This window comes from Tyto alba, unplaced genomic scaffold, assembly GCF_018691265.1.
Source record: "Tyto alba isolate M040663 unplaced genomic scaffold, T.alba_DEE_v4.0 Super-Scaffold_9, whole genome shotgun sequence".
Classification (NCBI taxonomy): Eukaryota; Metazoa; Chordata; class Aves; order Strigiformes; family Tytonidae; genus Tyto; species Tyto alba.
In genome coordinates, this window is record NW_024881330.1 from 13,302,826 (window position 1) to 13,329,440 (window position 26,615).

Below are 26,615 nucleotides of genomic sequence, written 5' to 3' on the forward strand. Positions count from 1 at the left end.
AAGAGCAGAAGAGTTGCATCTTCCACACTCAGGCTAAGCAAAAATGGGCAGTTCACATGTAAGTAGTTATTTAATTTAGATTGTCAATAATTCAACAATTTCCTGGGTTTATTTTTGTCCTTTTTCACTTTAAATGATATTAATACAGCTGCAAATGAAGATTTAACCTCAAAATCTTTAAGTGTGAGTAGGAAACTTGTATGTAGTTGGTAACGTCACTTAATTGCAGTACATGAATAATGAAACTATTACTAAAACACAAATTCTGAGTGTCTTAATGCTCACTGTGGCTTAGTTAAAAAGGACAGGACTTTAATTTTGAGAAAAAGAAATTATGCATAGTATGTCATGGGAAAACTAATTTTAGTTAGTTTAGCAAATCTGTGTTGGAACATTCTGAATGCTAAAATAATTCCCTAAAGATGTATGAAAAACTTCCTGTCCCAAAGGCCAACACCTTTAAAATTGGGCTAAGTTTATCACTGAATAGTAGGGACAAGAATAATCTCAAAGCGTGGTGCTCACAGAAAGGCCTGATTAAAATCCAAGTGTCAGGATTTACTACATCAAATTACCATATGAGGTTTGACTGAGGCAATTTTGGCTAACATTTGGGTGTTTAATAACAAATACCTAAATCTGTATAAAGATATTTAACCTCAAAGCAGCCCAATTGTAAAGGTTCGTGTGGTAGTTGTGAATGATAAGTGCTTCTGAAAATTAAGTAGCTTGTGCTGAAGAAGTTGGGAGGTTTTAGCTCCAATTTTAAAACTAATGGATAAAAGACAGTTTTTATTCAGCAGTGCATCTTCTCCATGAATGAGGAAAACCTGCAGTTTTACAGTATGTATCAATGGAAAACAGCTTGTTTGCTGATACAGGCTAATGTTACATTAGTTTCTCTAAGATTTATATTATTTAATTTCCTGGGCTTTTATTTAATTCAAATTCAGCAAGGCCTTGAGAGGTGTTGAGCATGTGCTGCTTTTGGACCAGATTTCCAGGACATTTTCTTTGCCAGACTGAACAAGAGAGCCCATGCCATTTGTGCAAAGCTCCAGCCAAGGAACTTTTTGTCTCACTGTGAAAGGGTGGATGGTCCATCCCCTCATCATTTTGTGGCCTGCACGCTTGCATAAGGGGAGAGAAGGGAGCAGTTCAGGAGCCTGTCTTTGCATAGGAAGCACGGCCGAGAAGGGTCCTGCCCCTCGCGTCCGTGTAAGCACACATCGTAGGATTGTTGACAAGTGTCTCCTGAGGGTCCTGACCCTGGAGAACCTTTGACTGGACACTGCACTGAATGCAGTGTAGAGCAAGCATATTCAATTTAGCTTTAACCAAGCCACTTGAGGTCTATCTGTGGCAATAGAGATCACAGCACTGCATCTCAGACAGTTGTACAAGCTTCATGCTCCAGGTAGCCTGGATGTAGGTGCGGTACGCTGGAGTTGGGCTGTAGGCTTCAGAGGGAAGAGATGTGAGCCTTTGTTGGAAGAGAATCTCGTGATTCAGCCCATGGCTTGCCTGGGAATTACATCATTCTGTGTTTGTCCCTAGGAAATTACAGGTAAACTTGGAGAAATGCCTGCATCTGTGTCAGAGAACCACTTCTGGAACAGCCTGAAAATACCCAGTTCTTAACAGAGCTTTTCAGCTGCAGTTTGTTCTTTCTCCTAATCTCATGTTTTGCAACTGTAGGTTCACGAGTGTCTTATGTACTGTTTTTTAAACCTCCAGAGCAAGTCTTACAGACTCACAGAGGATATACGGAAACCAACCATAGGGACTACGAGTTTGTCAGCAGATGAGCCAGTAAGCACTTTTTTTATGAAGGATGAAAGGGGCACCATGGTGTTGCAGCACACGTTGCTGTGGTTTATGGTGGCTGTGGGAGCACTGCAGTGCACAAAGGCGACTCTTTCATGGTCAAGACTGGCACTGGAAACCCCGGATGAAACTGGGTTGTTTCATTCTGTCGAGTACTGCATCTTTCCAAAACTTTGTCTGCTTTGAGATTTCAGAAGTGAAATTTTTCTGAATAGTCCATATTCTGCTGGGAGAAATATCAATTTAATTGTCTGCATCAAATGAGGTATTTTATTTGGTTAAAAGGATTTATGTTTTAAAGATTTTTTTTTTAAAGTCATTATTAAATGAAGCTTTCACTGAAAGCTAAGCTTTGTTTAAAGAAAAGGTTCCATTACATGGATGTTAAAATGGAACTTTTTAGCTATATCGAAATGTTTCATTTTAAAATGAAGCTTCCATCAAAATTAGTATCTTCCAAAACATGTTAATTTGAACAAAAAATAACACATTTTATGGAAAAAAATGCTTTCAACAAAAAATTTCCAACCAACTCTAAGAGTACCTTTCTCTTAGAAACTGAGTTCTCGACTAAGAGCTACACCTGATGCAACATTACAGTTCCAAATCGGCCTATTTCCACATGCTTTTTTCTCTCTAAACTCAATCCAATCCCTTTTTCTACAATCAAAGTTTTCGACTGCACATCCTTAAAGATTTAAAGTCTCTAATTATTTCCTCTGTTTGCAGTCTTGTATCAAGCTTATCTGTATTTCTGCTGTCTTCAAAATTACCACAAATAGAATCAATCCACCTGAAAATCTGGGTAGCTGCTCTGCTGTAAGCAAGGTGCTTTGGGGACATTTTGGGAATAGCAGCAATAGTTTTTATGATATGGTTTGAAAAGTTTGATGGATTTTGACTTATGTGAAGTTGTGTATTTGTTTTTTAACTTCTGCCTGTCAAGAACCCAAGAAGACTCTTTATGCATTGTTCTGTTGTTCTCTGTGACATTTGTGACTTGAATTCATCTGGGAGGTGGGCAAGTTCTTTCTTTTTAGTATAAACCACTTTTTGAGATTCTCTGGGACACCCTTGAGTTTCATCTTCTCATTGCAAAGCAGCCCAAACCTTCTGCCAGGGAGGACTCTATAATGTAGGAAGGGGGGTGGCAGGTTGTTGTGGGCCAGATGGTTTGAGAACTGGAAGGTAAAAAAGTTAAGTATAACCTGGAGAATGTATCTGCCTGAGGAGTCCTGATGGGAATAAGTTCACAAACATCACAAGGACCTCTGTGTTGCCTATGGACATTTCTATCCTTGTAGAAATGTTTCCTTAGTACAAGTATTACTTACCACATCGTGATTTTATTGTCTCATCACAGAGCTCAACAACTACTATTTTTTGCTTCCCCTGGCAGACCAATATTCAGTGACAGTTGATTCTTGTTCAGTTCCTGGCCATAAGCCCACAGTCAGCAGAAGACAGAAATACCTTCTTGTTCAGTCACCAAGACTGGGGAAGGGATGTGGCAGGTTCTTTTCATTTCCATGGTCCCCTTTTATCCAGGATATTTGCTGTTCCTTTTAGGTCTGAGGCTGTCCTGTGAGTGCAGCTGTGGTAGGTGTTAACAAGCATCTACCCATGAAAAATTTATGATGGGTTTGTGGCAAAAAAAATATAATAATCTGAAGCATTAAAGGGTCATTATATTTATGTTTTACATAATGTAAACATGATGAACAATTATGTTTTACAAAAACATTAAAAAATCCAAAATATCTGGACTCTTAACACTGTTCTTTATATACAAAATATTTAGTATATTCTACCAAGTTCTGTTGTTACTATCCAGAAAAATTACTCCACCTTTATAGTTAGCTGTGAATATTGACTGAAGCAATGGACTGATTACTGCTGCTCTGGGTGACTCAGCTGACCTGGGAGTATCTTGAGACTTCCTCCACCCTGTGAGGTGGAAAGAAGTTAGACACAGAAACCTCCAAGTTCAGTAGACACAGTTGGTTTGTCAGACACTAAACATGCAATGTCTGTACAGCAACAGCCCTTCTGTGTGTCTGAATATATAGATGGTGTTTAGATAATGCATCTGGCACAGGAATGTTTTAAAAATAATTAAGGGAGCAAGGGGAGAGACATGTAATCTTGGGGCTTCCCCGATGGGGTGCAACATCCTTCCAGTTCTCCTTTTAAATAACTGAGGTTTAGAATACATGAAGGAGTCAGCATGATGTTCCCAAAGATTGTGACCATGTTTTTCAGCTTTGCGTAAGTATACTTAAGTCATATTAGCTTTCATGCTGGCATACACAGGAATTTACTTCCATTCCATCAATGTTAACTTACCAAAATCATCACAAGTCTTAGTTGAGGTGTGTAAAATTTTTAATAAGACATAAGAACACTTGATCAATCTGTGTATCAGTATGCAAGTCAGAGATTTGGTATCTCAGCTGAAAAAGAGGCAGAATATGCCAGTTTCCAATGATTTTAGTTATCATTATCCATAATGGCCCATCATACAAAGTGTTTTCCAACCAGGCATTATGGTCGATAAAAAAAAAGTAGACAAGTCCACAACAAATGGCTTTATTTAATAATTATTCCAGACTTGGAATTCTAGATATGTCCTGAGTGAATAAAGCCATTTGTTTGTCACTTCTTTGTGGCTTCCATTTGCAAGGTAAGTATTAAAAGGAAGTGATGTGAGGCATGACTCATGACTAAACAAAGGCATGACATCTCTGGAGGTTTCTAGCATCCTTTCCTGCTTCGGCTTCAGCTGCCACACCGGGGGAGTCAGGTCTCTGGCAGCCCGGTGTCACCTCTGGCAGCCCCACACAGGTGCCAGGTGCTGTGGCACATCCCAAAGGTGTCTGTATTTGTGCAGGTGAATTAAGCCCTCTAGAAATAAAAGCTGCAATTTTGCAACTTTGGCATTCCCACTGCATGGTACTCTGGTAGCTAATTGATTTTAAATGTAAACTGCATTAAGAAGTTCCACCAGCCACAAGAGGGTTTGGACACATTAAAACCAGACAATGTAAAATTCAGACATGAGACAACACCCTTCAAACATTTTTTCTCTTCATTGTGGACTTCTCTATTGTGGTGATGAGCATGAATAAATTTAGTGGGTAAAAAAATAGGCACAAGCTATTATAAGATGATATATTAACAGATACTTAGAAACAGGAGGAACATTGTAGGAGGAAGATGGCTTTAATTTTTCAGTTTAAATAACTGTCAGAGCAATTACTTTAACTGTTGCTGCTTGTTTGTAATAGGAAAAAGTAAATGTGACTAATTTTATTAGGATCTTGTTGTCACTGTAGTTTTAGTCTCAGATGTAGAAAATAAGGTTATTTGCACCTCTCAGTGTGGAAAGAGTCGCTGACTCATTGCAAAAGCTGTTGATTAATGAAGCCTAATCTGCATGACTTGCATATATTGTATTATCCGGTATAGAATTCATGTAGAAGTTGTTTTGTTCTTGATAAACTGTCATCAGCAAGCTAGGCTGACAGTGCATGTTGCTGTCGTACAGCTGTTAGACCTAAAACAGCTGTAAGAATTTGGGAGAGTGACAGCCTGCCTGGCAGATGGCAGCTGGCATTCAGAGATGCTGATACCATTCTCTGAGCAGTCAAGGAGGCAGATGGCAATGTTCCAGTTACATACTGTGGTTGACTGAGAAAATTGCTCAGACAAACAAAAATGACAGGTATGTTTTACAAAAGAGCAGAGGAAGAAACCTTGCAATCAAAAGGACACATGCAGTCCTTAAGGTAGTGCTTGCCAATTGACATACATCAAAAAGGTGCTTGTCAAACCCACCTTTTTATTACCATAGCACAAACCTTGGTGCTTGCTAATACTGCCCCACTGCCAACACGCTGCAGCTGTTCACTTCTGTTTGGTTTTAAGTGTAAGCACGCACCTACTCTGACCTGTGTGAAAAGCCTTTACATTTCACATAAATTCCTACCTGAATAATTGAGCACAATTATTTGAATTTCACTGGAGAAGAGCTTGCAGAACATCTTCCTTTGATGCAAGGATGATAGGAAATGGTGAACCCACCATCCACTAATGACCAGATATCCTCACCTCTGAACATCCTTTCCCAGTTAGGTAAGACCCAACTTTGCCTACCAGTAATTGCTCTTTGTTTCTTTTGCTTCTACACTATATTAAAGAGCTCTAATATTTGGAAGTTTTTTTCTCATGGAAGTACCTATACATTGAAATGAAATGGGCTTTATTTGCTTTTTTTCAATAGATGGTCTGAGGCTTTCTGAGCAAGTCACCCTTTTACTGCCCAGGAACATTTGCAGCCCATGCCAGGCTGGCTGACACAGCCAGAAATGGGGCTGTGCCGGTGTCCCAGGGCCTTGCTGCCACAGAAAGCAGCCACAGATTACTGGGCTCCGTTGCCAGCTTGCCCCATGGCCCTTGTCCATCCCATGGCAAAGCCAGAGGCTCCAGGTGGAGGGGCAATCCCCGGTCTGCCAGCTCCAAGAGCTCTCCCACCCGCAGCTCTGAGATGTGGGGTACGTGTCTCCAGACTCTTTGCCATGTGTGAAGGAGGTATGTTGCTTGTCAGGCAGGCTGAAATGGCTTTTCATCCTCTTGTTTGATGTTATTCCAGTCTCAACTGCATTTTTAACTGACACAAGTAGGCAGATATATCTTCTATTAGGCATGCATTGGTTTAAAATAAAGTGACAATATTATAAAATAATAATACACCTTATATAGGGGTAGAAGGCGGTGACTATTCCTGTTATGCTCATACCTTCTGCTGTGATCCAAAAATTGATTCAGTTCAAAGGGGCCTAAGATAGTATTAAGTATTGAAAAAAAATATTTATGACTGGAAATGTCTGTCCTAGTAAATCACACCACCGATGAAGTACAAATGTAACATCATGTTTTCAGTCTGTCTTTGGAAGTAGATGAGAACCAAAATACAGCAGCCTACTCCCATGTTTGTTCTTGCGTTTTATTCTCAACACACGGAAATGCTTGGAAATGAGTGATGAGATTTGGGCTGTCACTAAGACTGTCCCTTTGGGTGGGAGTTCAGAGTTTGTTCTCCTAACAGGATGTTATCCAGACAATGTGTGATGTACTAGAAGACTAAAACCACAAGATCTAAGACAACATGCCCTTTTCTTCTTTCCTATCCAGTACTGTTAGTCTAGTTAACCTTTTCTAGTTGCATTATAGATCATTAAAGGTTTCTGCCAGGATAAATAATTAATCTTGAGTATATGTGTTGATAAAGAATTAATCCTGTAGGTTCTGATTTGCCAAAATCTGTCTTCCATGATTGTAGTATATTAGATACAATTTAACTGATGAGATGAACATCCCAGTCCTGTTTATTATGCTAACAGGGTGACTAGATGGTTTGATACATTTATTGGTAGACGGAGAAAATAAATTTTACTCTACACACAAAAGAGGAATACAGAAAATTGTAGAATTGGAAGGCATCTCGAGGCATCAGGTCACTTATCCATTGCCAAGATCAGGGCTGCTCAAACCAGTCCTGACAGCTCTAGCAGTGCTGAGCTGGAGGAGAACTGGTTCATTAGTTGGAGATGAGGCTTCCCGAAGGCCTTTGAACTGGTAACTCAGTGGCTGTGCACAGTGAGTACTGAGAAATTTCAACAGGTTCTGCAGTTTCCAATCTGTGATGGGTTTTCCATTGTTTTGGCTTGTCTTTTTCTGGCATTCCTGTGCTCACCTTTGGTATAGCACCAAATGGATTGTTTGGGGCTTGGCTTCCTGAAGAAACAGGATGCATGACACTGCAGTATGTATGTATCTGTTACCCTAGCTAAAAATATTCGAACCCACTGGTCAATTTTTAGATTATCAGCAGGGTGTTAGTCTCAAAGGTAGGTGCCTGTTGCGTTTCTTGAAAATCCTGAGAAGAGAGACTGTATTAGAAATCCCCTGAACAAAAGACTGAGACATGAGCTCAGCCTTTATAAGACAGCACACAGTGGTGTGAGAATTCATATAGTGATGGGCAATTATGCCTGTGTCCATCACATGAATTGCTTCAGCTGTAGTAGGCAGTAGAGGCACCAAAATAAGCCAGACAGGAGATGCAAATCCGTTGGAAACCAGGCAAAGAAGTTTCCGGTGCTCATCTGCTTGGTAGAAAGGAAAGTTCAGATTGTTGCATATGGAACTGGTTTATGTCATTCTTTTGAAAACCTTGGTTTTCTCCAATGTATTTTTGTGAACATCATTAAATATATGTGAAGGATAAGAAAACTATAGATGTGGCATGATTCTGTTGCCAACCTCCAGTAACCATTGGTGATGCCCTCGGGTATGTGAGACATCCTCACTGGGTTGACAGATGCAGGTCCTGCAGGAGACCACTCATTACTGAGACAGCAGGCAGCTTACCTTGGGGCATCTCTAATGACACAGATGCCTACATATACACAACTGAATACTGCCCTAAATTTTATTCCAGTCCCCACTCTTGTGCAGGAGTCAGTGCTGTAAAGAGCATGGCAGGGTCAGTCTGCCCTTTCTAGGTGCTGCCATTTTGAGATTTAATTTTTATTTCTGTTAAGCCAAAGGAAAATTAGAACAGCAACCAAAGAAAAGCTTGAAATTAGACATCCACTAAATAAAGCACATAAAATGGACTTGTCAAAAATGAAGACTTGGCTTGGCACTCAACATCCCTGGATCAATCCAGCCCTTTTTAGACCTCTGCCCATAGCTGTTAGACCTGCATCTCAACTGCTCCGATCAGCAGCCACATTCCTGCTGGCTCTTCTAGCGATTTGCTTCTAAGGGTCTATGTCTACATTTATCCATGTACATTATCAGCATCGATCTGTGTTAGAGCTGCAGTGGGTGAGTGCTGTCAGCAGCATCCCGAGCAGCTCTCTTTCTATTGTTTTGACAGTACTCTTCCATAAACCTCTGTTCTGAGCATGGTTGTGGCATCTGCTTGTGATGATGGAAATGGAAAAGTAGGTGTGATTGCTCAGCTGTATTATCAGCTATTTTCAGGTAGGGGACATTGTCTCTCTTTTGCAATGCAAGAAGCTACCTGGAATACTCATGGTAATGTTTCTTCTATTCCTGTCTACTGATACATGAACACTTTGTATCTACTGCAAGCTTGTAGGAAAATACTAGATTTTGTTTTCAGAAATGTCTGCAATGTATTGCAATGTCCCACCAATTCTAACTACTGATGCCTTGAATCCACCAGCGCCCTTATTTCCCCCCCACATATCTTTCTTGGTTTTGCTGACCTTTTCCTTAAACTGTTTATTTGTGCAAGATAAGGGCTCCACAATCTGAAATATCAAAGAACAGTCTCCAAATGCTTCTCTAAGCGTTACAGACCATCTTCAACTGTAAACTCATTTTTTATCTCCTTAAAGTTAAATGTAATTTGCAGTAGGAAAAACTACTTGGTGTGTTTTACAACATGGTAGAAGTGTTAGTTTTAGATCAGTTATATCTATCCAGTTTAATAAAAATAAATCTGTGGCAATTCCACGCAAATTTGCAAGGGAAAATGATTGCTGTCTAAAATATGCTTGAGTGAGGCAAAAACTGTTCAAGCTAAGGAACAGTGTTGGCAAAAAAAAACAAGTGGACACAGGCTGTGAATACAGCTAGGCTGGAAGTGAAAAGAGGATTTCTTACCACCAGAACTCTGGTTACACTAATCGATATAGAAGTATTGGAGAAAAAAAAAAAGTAGAAGAAAATTAAGTAACTGAGTAGGTGAACCAGCTTCTGAAAGCAAGTTCCCTTACATCCTATGTCCAGCTGCAAAATTTATATGCAATCTGTCCACCTGATATTTCAGACTCCACATCCTGCTATCACCAAAATTGCTATAACACTTGTACGTCATTAACTACTCAAATCTATTCTAAGATCCTATATTAAAGTGATTCTGACCATATTTTAAAAGTGCCTACCAGTTAGCAATATTAAACATCAATTTCTTTTGCCATTTATCCCTTGCAGGACAAATGCACCTGTCCAAACACAGGGTGGGAGGCAGTACAGTTCTGAAACGCCTCCCTCTCCTGTATGGGAAGGCTACATCAGTGGGCAAGATGAAGGCTGGGACCCAGCAGGTAGTGACTTTTAACCAGGGCTTTCCAGGTGACTCAGGAGTTGGCTTTATCAGTCGCTTACCCAGAGATTATCAGATTTCCTATCTATAAAGCTGATGCTAGTGTTACACACAGTACTGTAAGCGTTATATCCCCCAGGCACATAATTTTATGTTTTACAGTGATTTATTTGAAGATGGGGGCTGTAGCATAGCTGACTCAATAGATTCCTCTAGTGCTTTAAAACAAACATGTCCTGAACATCATTAAGGAACAGGCCTTCCTTCCCTTCTGCATGATTTTCCCCTTGAAAAGAAATGTTTCTTTATGAGTCCTCATAAATCCACAATGTTATTTCAGTCGCTGGTGCTACCATTTTCCTGCCTGTTGCAATTGTGCTACACACAAACACAACAGCTACAGCGGCAAGTTGTACCTAGGAGTTAGGGACTCGCTAAAACCTGAGCGTAACTGACCACCCATCAAGGCATAAGAGAGCAAACCTCTCTCCCAAAGTCCTGTAATGGCATTACCAGGACCGGGTGCATCTGTGATAGAGTTGGGGCAGTGGGAGCTGCGGAGGCAGCAGCATTAGCATAATTAGCGGCGATACCCACAGCCCAGCACTGCTGGTGAGTAAGGTAGAGCAAAGTACAGCTCCTTGCCTGTGTTTGTGTAGGTGTTTTTGTCCAGGACAAATGACTGTCAAGTGGGAGAGAATGCCAGGTGAAGCCTTTTTCCTCTCACTTCTCACCAGTGCATCTTCTGTCCCAGGTCAGGAGGAAGTGAATGCAGAGCAACAGTTCTCAACTCATATTGTTGCAGTGAATTTGGGGGTTTGTAAATTAGAACAGTACTTGGATACTACAGAGTAGTCAAATTATGCATTTGATATGTTAGCACTTTTCTCTGTATTCTGTTCTCCAGAATTGTACCTTTTTTTGCTGATTTTTCCTCTGCTTCTCTGGTTCTTACCTGCACAAAGAAATGCTTTGCAAACTACTCTAGAATAACTTCAGTATTGGCTGCCTAACACAGACAGCAGGATCAGCCATATGAGTGGCATGAACATCATCTGAAAAGCATACTAATGCTATAGAGCAAAACCAATGATATCTGTTCAGATATTGTACTCTGCTCCTACAAACAGCTTTCCCCATGGCACAGGGAAGAGGTAGGGATACTGTCTCTCCAGCTCACAGTGCCCTTTGGGGTTGCTCCAGGGTGCATGATGCAGATGCAGTAAGTAATTAGTAGCACATTGCCCAACATAGTGGTAACTCTGACAATACTACCAATCCTATATTGAAGTGTGGACTGAAGTGTTTAAAAACAATTTGCATGTTAAACTTGTTATTATGGAGAGGGGAAAACCATACTGGCACCACACACTGCTGTCAGTGGGGCACACTCAATTGAACAGGCAGCAGAGCATCCTCCTGAATGCTGCACCGTGATGTTCATTGAATCCACCACATGCTGAGGAGTGGCTGGACCGTGCGCCCTGTGTCAACACCATTCCTGTATGATTCTCCAGCCAAGAGGCCCATTGTGCATGCAGCATTTGCATGCTGGGACTTTATATCCAGAATAAACTTCTGTTGTATTGTGGGGTCCCATTATTCTGTTCCCCCAAATGCATCACCCACTGAGTCTGGTTAGCTGTTGTTGTTTGTTTTGGTATTACAGAAAACAAAGGTGAATTTTATTCTCAAAAGAATGAAAATGAGGGTGTAGCAATCCAAAAAGAAGAAAGAAATTAGAGCTCTTAATTTTCAAGCATGTTGTGCAAAAAGATATCTTTTGTACGGGATTCCACCAAAGGAGAAGCACACACACCCTATCATAATAGAAAAATGTGAATGCAATTCATTTTGGATAAAGGCAGTGATCAGTGCATCTATTTCCTAACTTTGTGGTTTTTCCTTTCCTTTTTGTCAAAATTCCTGAGAAATCTGAAGACCATTAAATAAAATTTCACACTAGGAAATATTAGTTACTTATATGCATCTATTTCCATCTTATCTGAAGGGTTTAGAGAAGCCTGTGTGTGTGTCAGAGCATACAGTAGGATACACGTTTACAAGCAACAGTTGTGATAACGATGTGGCAATGAAAGTGTGACTTTGTGCTGTAGAGACCAAGAGAAATTATTGCATTGTTATTGTGCCTTACTAATTGCTCTTGTTTTAAAAATAACTTTCCATTCCAGTGAGATGGCTGCACTACAGCAGCTACCATTAGCAGTAAGTTGTATCCTAGATGCTAACTGCATTAGAAAAGCCTGGTACCTAAATGGTCTTTATCACAAAGGTGTACTGGTAAAACAGTGTAGGGACTGGATTTGGGTTTTCTCCTTGAGAAAAGACCCTTTATCTTTTGACAGAGGACTCCTTTATCCAGGGCTGTAGCTCTTCCACCTAGTAGATTGCAGCATGAAACTTTTGAAGAATCCAGAGCAGACTTCCAGGGTATATCTATACTTGTAAATAAAACAGGTTGTTCTCTGCCCAGACGGGTATGTGGCCCAGCATAGCCCACAGCTATATGGCTAAATTCTCTTTAGCCCATGAGCAGAATGATTCTTGTGCCTAATGTCTTTCAGGAATCATCTCCCCAAAGACAGGAGGTTAATCAGCCATTTAGCCTCTTCTACTCTTCAGTAGGCTGGTGGCATTTTCAGAAGGGCTTAAAAGCAAACTGACACGCCCTGGGGTGTCATAACCCTTAATTTAGTGGAGAGCAGAGTGCCATGCCCTGAGGTATCATAAACCTTAATTTACAGTGGTGGTACCAATTCCTGGCAGCCCTAATCAAGTAGCCTGATCCACGTGTTGCTATTTGAATGGAAATGCCAAAGCACTTACAGCGCCCACTTAGACCCCCTGAGTCCATGGTGTACATATAGTTCTACTTGATTCAGGAGCCTAGGACCTGTTTTCCATCATTAGGCATTTCAAAGGTCTGATTCATGATATTACAGGGGTTGAAACCCTTTGCTGAACTTCAGGTCTCAGGTAGTTCTACCCTTGACTGAGAAACAGCAGAATAGAGGGTGTACCAGCATTTCAGGCCTTGTGATTCACAAAGATTGTCAGATTAGTAGGAACAGACATGGTTTTTTGTTTACATTGATATGTCAGGCTGTAAACTGCTACTGCAGCTGTGGACTTTGAGTTATTATCCCCGACAGATTTAGCTCAAGGTAACCACATGTACTGGTTTGTCAAAATAAAAAAAAACACCAGCTTTATCACGTTATATATCTCCTATTATCTTGTTTGCATGAATGCATCAATGCAAGAAAGGTTTGCAGGACCAGCTTTTATTCAGCTGATTGGGATTGCAAGCTCCTAGTACTTGCAAATGTACTACAGAGGCAGGGCCTGGTTCTGTACGCATCTAATAAGGCATTTATATTGAGCTATTGTTAAAGTGGTACAAACAAATAATATTTGATCTTGCATGAAGATGCCTAATATGAAGTTATTACCTTTAAATTATTTGAATAAGCTTGAACTGGCAGAACAAAGATGTATAGGATCAGTACTGTGTGTCATGTGGTGTCAGCTGTTTGTGGATCCATTCTAGGAGGCCTAGTGATATATTTCAGCAAAGCTTCATGGTCTAGATAATGTGAACAAAGATAAGCAATAACCTGGCCCAAACTGTTGTCATTCAGAGAAACTCATGCAAAATTGTTTCTCATGTATCTGTTGTGCCTCTGTTTTCCTAGTCAACCAATAAACGCCATCAGCATGGTTTTGATGCAGACCGAGATGCCAGGAAATTACATAGCGCCTGCAAAGGAGCAGGTAAGAAAGCTCATGGTTTTTATAGAAAAGGCAATTCAATATCATAAAGAGCATATACATAAACTTAGGGCAAAACAACTGTTCCAACCAGTTTCAGGTAATCTTTATGCTTCCTGTCACTGACTCGAAGAACATGCACACCCATGAAATTTTATATGATTAAGATAAATGGGAAGGGAGCTTGTTCCTCAATGACTGGTAGGATCTAGTTTGTTAATTGCTTGGCTCCAGAGGTTTGGGGTAAACATTGTATTTGCTCCCTGTGATAGGAACATCAGACTGTCAAGACTGATATGACAGTCATGGGGTCCATCTAGTCAGGTCAGATTAAGGTCATGGCTATATGTCCTTTCCCAGGCCTTCAAGGGCCAGTAAAAACCATCATCACCTTCATATGTTCATCAAAGCCCACTGCAGCTCCATCAGTTGAAAGGAATATATGGTGTTCTCAATGCACATCAATGATTTTTAACCAGAAGTACTGGCTCCCACCATCTTCTAAGGTAGTTTGAATTAAGCTGGCTGACTGTGCACTGATGTGAATGAGGAATGCAGTGTTTATGGGTTCCTCAGGTCCATGGAGGTGAAAATTTCCAGCAGAGGAAGAACAGTCAGGCAGCACATGAGTTACTAATTCACTCTAGGCATTTGTACTGTAAACATTTATTCAAGCATTTCTTCCTGGTATAGTACTGACATTCAGAATTAGCTAGTTAAGTGCTGAATTTTAGGATCTCTTCTTGTCCTATCAACTGAGCCCCCTCAAGGCAGTTCCAAAGAGGACTCTCCTACTGATAGTTTAACCCCACATTGTCAGATAGGAGTTCTTTTCATTCTCAAATTGGACCATGCCTTCTGCCTCAGTTTTAAGCAGGAAGAACTGGAGAAGATGCCCTAAACTTGTCCTCTATGTACCTGGTGGTGATATGCAGGGATGAAAAAGCATCAGCTGCTGCTGAATGCCAATATTTTTATCTTTTGTACTGATAGCTCCTCAGAAACCCATGTTAGTCCCTGCTCCCAAGAGCCTGAGATGAAGCACAACAGAAAGCCTGGTACATGGATGCAAAAGATGGAAAAGCACAAGGAGAGCATGGAGCAGTGTCCACCAGCATAACATGCATGCATCAGCAGACCTGGCATACGGCACGATGCGTTTGATCTGCCATCTAAACCCTTCATAGGCTATGGGCATTTTGGAAGTGTCTGCCCCATGAAGGATCATAGGTCTCTCCTAATACACATTCTCCATTTCAATACTTGTCTTGAAGAAATAATGCCTGAGGCAAGCTGCTGGCCCTTTGATGGAAGTGCACCAGGACATGTATTAAAGCAACAGCTACTCTATTGTGTCTTTCAGTCATCCAAGTAACATGCTGCAGTCCTGTCCCTTTAGCCACAAACATAACTAATGCCTTCCAGCAGCTTTGTTTAGTGCAAACATCTGTTTATATAGCTGAGGGCAAGAAAAGTACAAGAACAAGGTCATTGCCTTTAGTAAGCCTCCTCCATCCATTGCATAAGTTACAGCTCAAAGCTGCCCAAGGGCTTTCTCCTGGAGGGGTGCTGCATGTTCAGTTCCTCTGTGGGTTCCCGGGGGATGCTGCTGCTGTGGTGCCCATCACGAGGACACCCCATGCTCCCACTTCACTCTCACTTAATTTTCTCAAGCAAAAGAGCATCACCAGAGACTCAGACCATGAAGGCTCGTTCCTGCTCCTCTTCCTGACTCCATTCAGTGCAAAGCACAACCCATTTTGTAGAGGCTGTACATTGAAGTTGTGGCTTAATGAAGCTGATTTAAACAAATCCTCATGTACCTTGGCCTCTCACCCCATGCTGTTCATTCTGTTGTGCTGGCACAAGCGTTCACACGTTGAATGAACTGGATCTGGTGGCTCATCCCTTGGGACTACTCAAGCAATCATTTCTACCAAAAACATGTATGTCAGCTTATGGGCACTGGCATAATCCTGATTTTAGGAGCAGTGTCTGACCTTCTCAAACAGAAGATTCAATTTGTCTGATAAAGTATAAGCAGCACAAGATGGTGAACTTTTATTTTATGGTCTGAGCATTGTAACTGACTACAGTTAAATATATCTTCCAAAGCATCTGATGCTACAAATCAACATTTACATCACTTGTTGCATCAACAAGGGCATCACCAGCAGAGACAAGGACATCATTATCCCACTCTACTCAGTGCTTGTCAGGCCACACCTGGAACACTGTGTTCAGTTTTGGTCCCTGCTATAAAAAAAAAAAAAAAAAAAAAAAGATGTGGACAGGCTGGAAAGGGTGCAGAGGAGAGCCACAAAGATGATCAAGGGACTGTGAAGCCTTCTGTATGAGGAAAGACTGAGAGAGTTGGGCTTGTTCCGCCTTGAGAAGAGAAGGCTTAGGGGAGACCTCATCATCATGTTCCAGTATTTAAAAGGTGACTACAAAGAAGATGGAGACTCCCTTCTTACAAGGAGTCACATGGAAAAAAAAAGGGACAATGGGTACAAGTTACTCCTGGGGACCTTCCAATTAGACACAAGAGGAAAATTTTTCATAATGAGAACAAGAAGCCACTAGAATGATCTCCCCAAGAAAGTGGTGGATTCCCCAACATTGGACACTTTTAAGTTTCAGCTGGACAGGTTGCTGGGCCGCTTTGTCTAGACGGTGCTTTTGCCAGGAAGGTTGGACCGGATGATGCCTGAGGTCCCTTATAACCTGGTATTCTATGATTCTGTGATTCTATGAAATCTTAAAGTTGGTACCAATGGGGATATATATATAGCATTTTTTTTTCTATTTAGAGATCCTGTTTTCTTTCCTCTGCATTAGATTCCTATATGCACAACTATAATTCCTATGCACAACTTCTTTTTCAGGAACCGATGAAAAGAAAATTATTGAAGTCTTGTCAAGTCGAACATCAGAGCAGAGACAACAAATAAAACAGAAGTACAAGGCTCTGTATAACAAGGTATTTTGAAATAAATGGCATCTTTCTTATAAACCACATACCTGTTAGAAATACAGCCTACAGGCCTCTGCTTTTCCAAATATCAAGGGCTCAGTGGATTTAAGGAGGACACTGGTTAGTTTCTGATTCAGCAATTCATTTTATCTCCTAAAATGCCAGTCATATTTCTAATCTTAGGCCTCAGAGTCTTCTTGAAATCAGCCTCAATGAGATCAGAGCATTTTTATCAAAGTTAGGAGAGCTAGAAAAAAATTCATAACTGAAAATAAAAACTCATCTCATGTTCATCTTCAGCACATTCAGAAAAAGGAATTAATGTAAAAGGGATCTTTTAAGTCAGAATCCCTCTCAGACCAGATGCAAATTCAGAGGAACTATTTGGTCTTACCTCATTATATTTTTGTTGAATTTAATAGATGTAGTATTGATTTCTTCCAGTGATGAAGTAGAATACACATTGTAAAGCTAAGAAATCTCACTGGGCACTTGATTTATGGAGGAGGAAACATAGAATGCCTTCATGATTTTGAGTGTAAGAAAAATAAAGCTTCCAATATATTATTTAGGTAAACATCTGAATCCTGAAGAACTTATTATTAAATTGGTATTGTCTTAAGGTTTGATTGTTCATTAATCAATGTTAATAAGACAGGCAGCACTGAACCTGAAAGCCTTCTATATGTAAAACTTACAGCAAGCACAATAAAGATTTTGGTTACATAAATACCATAGATCTAGTTCTGTAATGAAGATTAATAAAAAAAGACATTAGAAATGAGCCAATGCCATGAGCCATCCTAGTTACATCAGCACGTAGCAACTCTTCTCGCTTGCCTGGGCAGCCTGAATCTCTCGGGAAGGAGCTGCAAGTTGTACCATTTTGCTCTCCTGCTGCTCCAGGAAGCAAAGTTCACGGTGTGCATGTTGAAACTGCTCCAACATCAGTGTCAGCCTCGGACTTGAATAGATCAAGTGTTCACTTGTGATTGGGTAAGAGGGTATTTAAGAACAATAGATTTGGAGCTGGGCTTCGAGTTTGTTGTTGTGAACTTGTTAAGTACTTCCCATACTACAGGAAATGTTAACTGCAGATAGAGCTTCAAATAAATCATCAGTGGGCAACCTTCTCAGCGTACATACACTAGCTAATTCTTCTCTGGGGTCTTATTAAATTTTGAACAAAGTAGATCATATCACAGAAGACTGATATTTTTTTTTTTTTTTTTGTGGAAAAAAATGCTGATTGCTTGGCACCAAAGCGCATTGTAGAAATTTGTTGCCTTTTCCAGTAAGTCAATTTTAACCAAAACTGCAAGAGAAGTTTGGTAAGTTTGATCCCTTCTGTTGCAGCTCTTTCAAAGCAGGAAGTTTCTGCATTGTGTTTCAGAGTAGTCTCCTGTTAAGCTGTTAAAAAACACTAGTTTGCATTTATTTAAACAAGTAAGAGTCAAAACTGGAGTGATATCAGCTGGCATTTGAATAAGGGACAACCATTTTATTCAATCTGTAACAAAAATTTTTAGGGAATTTATTTTGAAAAAAAAAGAAAGTCCACGTATTTAAAGGGTTTTTTATATTTTTGTCCCTTTTTGGCACAGGAGATGCTTTGAAATCATGAAATTCCTTGAAACAAATTAAGAAACCCTCAAATTCCACCTCAGCTTTTGTGCTAACCTTTCAAACTATCCCTGCAGGATTTGGAAGAGGACTTGAAGGGAGACCTGAGTGGGAATTTTGAAAAGGCTGTGCTGGCTCTGCTGGACCTGCCCTGCGAGTACGAGGCCCGAGAGCTTCAGAAGGCGATGAAGGGCGCTGGGACGGATGAATCGCTGCTGATTGAGATTCTCTGCACACGGAACAATAAGGTTGGGACACCATGCGTGACCTTCCTTAGGTAGCAGGGCAAAGAGCTCACCAAAAGCATTCCCCTGGGAGGAGGAGGAGGGATCAGACCAGCTTCCATGGCTGAAATGCCTGTTGTCAGTGCTTGCAGTGGTAACATTGCTGTACTGGGGCTGAAACTCTTGCAGGAGTTAAGAGCAATATAATTCAAATTCCTTCCTTGGTCCTATTCGTATCTCCCATGGATGGCACAGAGGCAACACTGATGATAGGGAAATCCCTGGGTTCCTGTTAAAGGCAGCTTTGGCACTGCTCTGGCCATTCAGGGGTGGCTCCTGCCAGGTACTGGAATGTGATCCTCTTCGAAAAGCCCTTCAGCTTACGCCTTGTTGTGGTTTAAACCCAGCCGGCAACTAAGCACCACGCAGCCACTTGCTGATTCCCCCCACCCAGTGAGATGGGGGGAGAGAATTGGAAAAAAAAGTAAAACTTGTGGGTTGAGATAAAAACAGTTTAATAGGACAGAAAAGGAATAAAATAAAATAAAGTAAAATAAAATAAAATAAAACAAAACAAAATAGAATAAAATAAAATAAAACAATAATAATAAAAATTAGAATATACAAAACAGGTGATGCACAATGCAATTGTTCACCACTTGCTGACTGATGCCCTACAAGTCCCCAGGCAGCAATCCACCCCTTCCAGCCAAATCCCCTCCATTTTATGTACTGGGCATGACATCATACAGTATGGAATATCCATTTGGCCAGTTGGGGTCAGCTGTCCTGACTGTGCCCCATCTCAACTTCTTGTGCACCCCCAGCCTTCTTCCTGGCAGGGCATGAGAAGCTGAGAAATCCTTGACTTAGTATAAACACTGCTTAGCAACAATTAAAAACATCAGTGTGTTACCAACGTTATTCTCATAATAAATCCAAAATACATCACTGTACCAGCTATTAGGAAGAAAATTAGCTCTATCCCAGCTGAAACCAGGACACACCCAAATGCAAGTGAAACCAGAGCAGGCATCCCTAGAAATGCTGTCCTGAACTGGGCTGGGTTTGAGCTGTGTCTCGGCGCTGCAGTGAGTCCCACCATGAGCAGGAAATGGGAATTGGGCTTCTCCTGCACCCATGTCTGCTACACCTCATGCAACATGGGCACAGTACTGACTTGGTGGCATTTTGGTTGCGTATTTATTTATTAATTAAATAAATTCATTTTTATTTTTTATTTTTAAATATTTTTCCTTATCTATTTATTTGGTTTATTTGCCTAGGAAATTATAAACATAAAGGAGGCATACAAACGGCGTAAGTAGTATTGTCTTTCAAACACCTTAATTTAAAACCTGTATCACTGGGTGAATCCTCACAGATTTTTTTTCTCCACAGTCTTTGATAGGGATCTAGAGTCTGATGTTAAAAGTGACACGAGTGGCTCCCTACAGAAGATATTAGTCACTGTGCTAGAGGTAAGGCTGGGGGCTTTCCTCTTATGCAGCTACCTGACAGAAATATTTGCTTTTCTCTATCCTGTCTACCCTGAGTAATCATAATAAGTATTATCTGGTATTTATAATAATGTAATTATGAAATATAATATAATAATGAGGTGATTATAGTAAGCAAAATATATTCTTCAGTATAAGAGCCTTCTATATCTATAGCTTTTTAATATATAAAATTTTAATTTATATAATCAGAAGTAATATTATAAATTCTGATACTTTGAAGACAACAGTATAGTTTTGGTAATGGCTAGAATACCCCTTCAAGGTCACGGCTACATTACAATGAATTCTGCCCAAAACCAGCAAAATATGATTTCAATCTCAGCTGACGATTTTACAGTTCAGATAGATACAGAACGAGTAAGAACTAGATTTCTGTTATGTTAATTTGCCATTTACCAAAAAAACATGCTTTCCATTAGAAGACACTTTATTTTAAACCACCTACATGAAATAAAGAAAAAAAAATAATATCTTCATAAAGATGTGTCTTTATCACACCTAGAGATGCAACATGGTGGACAGTCTGATCAGACAGCCCTGAGAAATGAGAAGTCTCAATAATTGCAAGAAGTTTTAAAAACCTAACAGGCACATCAGTAAATATATCACAGTTAGATTCCCATTCTGGAAAGCATTGATACAGCTCTCTTCAACCCTTGGGGTATATTTTCAGGAGTGACAAATACATGTTATTCATAGATTTTTTTCTTAAATTAGTCCTTCATAATTCCTACAAGTAATTACAGTGTTAGTGAATGCTCAGATTATATAGGTTAGTCAGGAAAATATTTTGCAGTTATCAGGGCATATCCAGCACCATGAAAACCATCAGTACTTCACTGCTGGTACTGGGAACCTTTTTGCAGTAGCTGGATGGCAGATACACCAACTTCTTTCCTAAGAAACTTTGCAGTTTGAGCCCAGGGTGCTGTACGTACCCAGCAGCTCTCCCGCACATCTCAGCCCCATTCCCACCCCAGCATCTGCCCACGCATGCAACCACCTCCCACCAGTGGAGAAGTAGCCACAAAAAATGGCAGAAAGCAGAAACAAAGAACAAGCCAGGTGGGAAGGTACCTCTGGAGCTACTCTAGTCCAGCCCTCCTCAAAGTAAGGCTAACTCCAAATTCAGATCAAGTTTTCCTCTGATTTTGTTTTCTGCTCCAGACACATGCTGGCTGGGGGAGGGAGCGGGAACACCCATGGGATGGCAAGGAGCCTGGGGACAATGGGGACCAGCAGGCCACCCTGCCGCAGGGGACATCCACAGGGTATGGTCGAATACAGTGCAGCTGCCCGCCCCTGATAGTCCCTTCCTGCTCCAGAGGGATCAGACTTCCAATCTCATTAGGGTCCCAGCACATAGCAAATAAAACCGGGAGATAAACCCCACCGTACAAGCTTCACCTCTAACGTCAACAAAACCAGGGGCTGCGGTAAATATGAACAGGCTTTTCAAAGCTGTACCACTAAGTCCCACTGTGCCCCATTACTAGGCATTTGTCAGCAGATGGCAGCAAAACTATAATCAAAATATTTGTCAGGGCCACAAGCTGACAATCTTCCCTTCCACTACAAAATGTAACCAGCTCTTGGTCTGGTGTTTTTTACGGTCATGTCCTTTTCTCTAGGCAACCCGAGATGAGAGCCAGCAGGTCAATGCAGAGCTTGCTGAGCAAGATGCTGCAGATCTGTATAAAGTAAGTGCAATTGTGGAAAAATCCCCATTTGCCCTGCTGTGCAGCAAGGGCTGCCTTGGGGATGACTAAAGGCACCAAGCACAGGGGTGATGGCAATGTAAGGAGACGAGCAAGGGGGGCACAGGCTGGTGGATCAAAGGTTCTGCCTGACTTTTTGTCTCTACTGTGAATAAACAAGTGTTTCAAAAAACTGACATGTAATTTTAAGGCAGGAGAAGGCCGCTGGGGAACAGAGGAGCTGGCTTTCAATGTGGTCTTAGCAAAAAGAAGCTACAGTCAGCTGAGAGCTACTTTTCAAGCCTATGAAAAGGTGAGTTACTCTCTTTTGCAATGTGGGTTGTACAGGGCCTGACATGTACTTTTCAGACCCTACAATGACTTGTAGAGCAGGCAATGCTTTCTTTGCCATTTTAAAACTTCTTGAATGCTTTAAGAATCTTGGAAAACATTTTTATACAACTGGATCCTGATCTTATGGAAATAGGGGATAAAAGCTGTATCTTCTGCTGGTGAAGAACCTGTTCCCCTTCATAATCTACACAACATCCAACCAAATAACACTGTAATGTTGTTTCCTTCACACAGCTGCATGATGGTGGGTGTCCCCATTCCTGCAGGAGGATCAGCAAAGGAACAGGTTCACAAACTCCTGCCCTGAATAGGGTTTTGCTTTTCTGGTCTTTCCTTCTCCTTCTCCAAAGCAGAGCCTGGCTGGGTCTCTCCTCCTGATCCTCCTGCTTCACATGCTCATATTGGCTGGGCAGAGGCACATCTCCAGCCTCTTCCTCTCTGCCCACATGGGACAGACAGCCTGTGCAGGTACTTCACTGCACGCTCTTCTGTCTCCAAACATAAGGCCAAGTAGGAAGCAGGGTCCCAGCTGTCTTCTTCTACTTGTCCCCATGTCTCCCACCAGGGATATTTTACTCATGCCTAGGCCTGGAGCTGACTTCCACTGAGACCTCTTGCCTGAAAATGACCTGAGCAAATCAAAGCAATGGGAGATCCAGGGTCCTTCTGTCAGTGAGGTGGAAGCTCAGCAGTGATGTTTATTCTCAGGAGAGGGTCCCTCCTCCAGCCTCTGGCTCACAGTCCTGAACTTCCATAGGATGACTCTGAGTTCATCAGAAAACTCTAAGCCTACGCACTGAAGATGAAAAAAACTTAAATCAGGGCAATATTTCTGTGTCAGCATAATAAGGAACCCGTAGTTGGAAAAATGTTTGCAGCTTAATCCAAGTTTTGGTTTCTTGCTGGCAGGAGAACAAACCTAGTCACTGACTGATACTCTCTCCCTTGGAGTGGCCCAAACCCTGAGGGGACAGTTAAATGCTCCAATAGCTGAGCTACCTTGGCTTTTTGATTCCTAAAGCCAAGCAGATCAGGTTGCCCAAACCGATCCACCACATCCTGCCTGGCTGTATTTGAAATAGAAGTGGGCCAAGATTAGAGCCATGCAAGCATTAGTCCTCTGCAGTTGGAAAGATAAATAGGGCAAGATTAAACCAGGCTGAGGGTTTGCAGAACTTAAGCCTAAATCCTCAGAAGATACCCCTTGCTGCCTTGTATGCATGGTCTCCCAGATCTGACCTAAAAATCCACTAAAGTCTAGAACCAGGCAGAGCCATCCTGATAGGCAAAACAGAGACAAGTAGAAGCCTTTGAGGTTCATGATGTTCACAAAAGTCAGGATAAGCTCTGTTTTGAAGTGGCAGTCTGTTTTTCCCCTTTTCTACACAATAATACAGAAACTCAGGAACAACTGCAGTGCTTGTAAACTTTCCCTGGTAAGCCAAAGACAATAAGTAACAAAACTTCACAGAGCTGGTAAAGCTCCAAAAATTATCTTATTTGTGTGGGAGCCATCCAGAGCCTTTGATAGAGGGGTTAGAGGAAGCTCGAACAGTTTTTTCTGACTAGGGGTCACTCAAGAAGAAGATGCAGCTCCTTTGTCCTAGAAGCCCTCAAATATGTGTGACTGCTTGATGTAGGTCATCCATCTCAACCATTGTGCCTTACCTGGGTTCATAGACCTTCTTCTCTTGGTGCCAGTGGATCTGTGAGCACTTACATCAGAGGAGAACTTCGTTTGCCCTAGAATTACTCCTTTGTAAAGGCTCTAAAGGATCTCAATTGGGATTTTGCCATTGGATTCTAAATCTGATGCTGATTTTATGGCAGTGGAATGATGTGCACAGACAGCAGCTCTTATGGCTCCTTTTTGCTGTCCTTGCAGGTGTGTGGGAAGGACATAGAAGAATCCATTAGAAGTGAAACGTCTGGAGACCTGGAGAAGGCTTATCTCACTATTGGTAAAAAAAAAAAAAAAGCGTCAAACCTTTCTGTTCTAATTCTTTCCATCAGACATTGGTTGTCTGGGGTCTATTTACAGCCTGGCAACAGCCATCAAGATAGCCCTAAATTGAGCTGAGATATCTGCCAGGAAAAGAAGAGACAATTTTCAGTAGTGATTTGGACCCACGGGTTTTAGAAATAAAACTTGCTAGACACAGCTGCTCTCCACGCAGCTAAATTATTTGCCTTCTAACACAGGGTGGCCACCTCCAGTCTGCCCCTGAGACCATGGCAGTTGATAACTTCTGGCAGATGTCTGGGCATCATCAGAAGTGTGCTAGCCAGCCACCACTAAAATGTACAGGGTTCTGCACAGAAATTTAACACTGAGGGTGACGGTGACTGGTATTTAAGCCTGTGCTCCGGCTCTGGTTAGCTTACTGGTATTGCTATTATCCATCTGGATCTGGGCTCTCCCAAATCTTGCGCCTGTGAGCTGCGAAGTGAGCAGCTACCCCAAGAATAGATGGACAAGAGGAAGTCCAGAGGGGCAAACGCTCATTCTCATTCATTTCATTTTCCCTGGGGAATGGCAGAGCACTCAGTGCTGATTATTGCACTGTGTAACACGCTTTCCCCGTGGAGAAATGTACATCTCCGTTCAGACGCCAAGACTTCTCCTTACATACTGATAGGGGAACAGTCACAGAATCCTACCAGCTCATATATCTGATCATAAACCCTAGAGAACTTCCTTTATTGCTTCCTTATTTATTTCCTTCTCCTTGAAGATGTATCACAAAGTGTAAATATACAAGTATAATGAAGCCTCTTACTGTTTTCTCTAGTCAGCTGTGCCAAAGACTGCCCAGGTTACTTCGCTACACTTCTGCACAAGTCAATGAAAGGAGGTGGGACTGATGAAGAGACCTTGATTCGCATCCTTGTGACCAGGTCAGAGGTAGGGTACCCTGCGACCTGTAATACCTCACATCAGCTCTGGGAGAAATACAAATGTAGAGGGTATGGAGTGAGTCCTAGCAGATCATGTGCTCAGTCAACCCATTTCAGCCCAATGACATCAGTGGTCACACTCTGCTTTTGTACCCAGGCAACTCTAATTTTGATATTGCATCTACTTCTATTTTCAGAAGAACTAAACCAGAAAGCATGCACGCAGTTTCAGGTAGAGTCAGCTGTACCTGGTTAAAACTAACCCATGAGGAGGTCTATCCCCAGTAGAATGTGTAAAAGTAAATTCCTAGTTAAGTAATGATAAAGCAGCAGTTCCCAAATTGAGAATTGCTTATAAACATATGTTGCCATTTCTCTCTGATTCCAGCTGGGAAAAACAGATGGGGAGGAGGGAACTAAAATAAAGAACCAAAGGAGATAATTGTCATTTTAAAAAGCACAAAACTGGATAAGACACTTGAGATCTTAAACACAGTCTTTAAGTCTTCCTTCCTTGTAAGCTGTGTAGGTTGTAACCCCAGGGCTCTTTCAGTCTTGACATAGAAAAGGAGTTGTTCACAGGGAGGAGGAGAGCCTATTTCTCAATGATCAGCAGCGTGAGAAATTAGGCTCCAGGGTAGTCTCTGTTAAGACATGGTCCAATCATAATAACATATAAAACCTGCAGTGATAAGGATCAGATACATGCCATGGGTGCCTTTTCACAGGAAAGCTCAAGATGAGATGTTTAATTCTCGCCCTCCCCCAGTCCCTCAGTGTAGTAACCAGAAAATTACTTCTGTGGGTGGAACAAAACTCTCTTTTAGCCACACTCCTGGCAGTGCCTCTTTCCCTGCTTGCCACCATGGGGTGGCCTCAGGAGCTCACAGCGACCTGTGAGAGTTTTCCAGTACCAAGGCTGTGCCCACACAGCACCACTGAGTGCCGGGCACAGATGCCCCCAGCTGCCCCGGCATGGCTCTCCACACAGGCCCATACCCCTCTTTGCAGTTAGTGTCCCCTCACCACACCATCTGACAAGGGCTTACCTCAAATCCGAATGTTATGCTGAAAGTCCTCCAAAATTTTTAGACCTGCTTTCTCCTCTCTTCCACCCAGTGCGGTGGGCCTTGGATCAGACCCCAGGGGTCCTGATAGGAGCAGGGCATATTACTTAAAGCACATCCCACTCTTCTAAAGAGGCTCTTGTTGTCTCCTCAGAGCGACCTGCCAGCAATAAAGGAGAAGTTCCAGCAAATGTACAAGGAGTCATTAGCTGAAGCTGTCCGATCTGATACCTCTGGGGACTTCAGAAAGTTGCTGCTGGCTCTTTTGCACTAAAAATCCATCAACAATGAATAGGCATGCTGAGAAGCCACCTCTTGATTAGCTTCCAAAATAGCATCCAAAAAATGTGGCATTAGCACAAAGAAAAAAATCCAATTTATTTTCTTTCCAGCTGGGAAATGCGTTGCCAAGTAATGATGGATGTGAGGTTTATGTTATGGCTATCTCGCCAAATGTCCTTAAGCAATAAAGACATGTTAAAAAAACTAA

The 26,615-nt window shown here is 41.6% G+C and overlaps 1 protein-coding gene across 2 annotated transcripts; it reads left to right on the forward strand.

Annotated features, from left to right (window-relative positions):
• On the forward strand, positions 1–26,615 carry ANXA13 (annexin A13). Of its 2 annotated transcripts, XM_032999675.2 has the most exons (12): positions 44–58; positions 1,738–1,812; positions 13,687–13,765; positions 16,651–16,745; positions 18,440–18,610; positions 19,873–19,906; positions 19,988–20,067; positions 21,741–21,809; positions 22,018–22,119; positions 24,046–24,121; positions 24,953–25,065; positions 26,280–26,399. In XM_032999675.2, the coding sequence occupies exons 1-12, from the start codon at positions 44–46 to the stop codon at positions 26,397–26,399; spliced, it is 1,029 nt and encodes a 342-aa protein (XP_032855566.2). The 2 variants fall into 2 exon arrangements, with proteins under 2 accessions (XP_032855567.2, XP_032855566.2); XM_032999676.2 differs by lacking the exon at positions 1,738–1,812 and having other exon boundaries at positions 1–58; positions 26,280–26,615.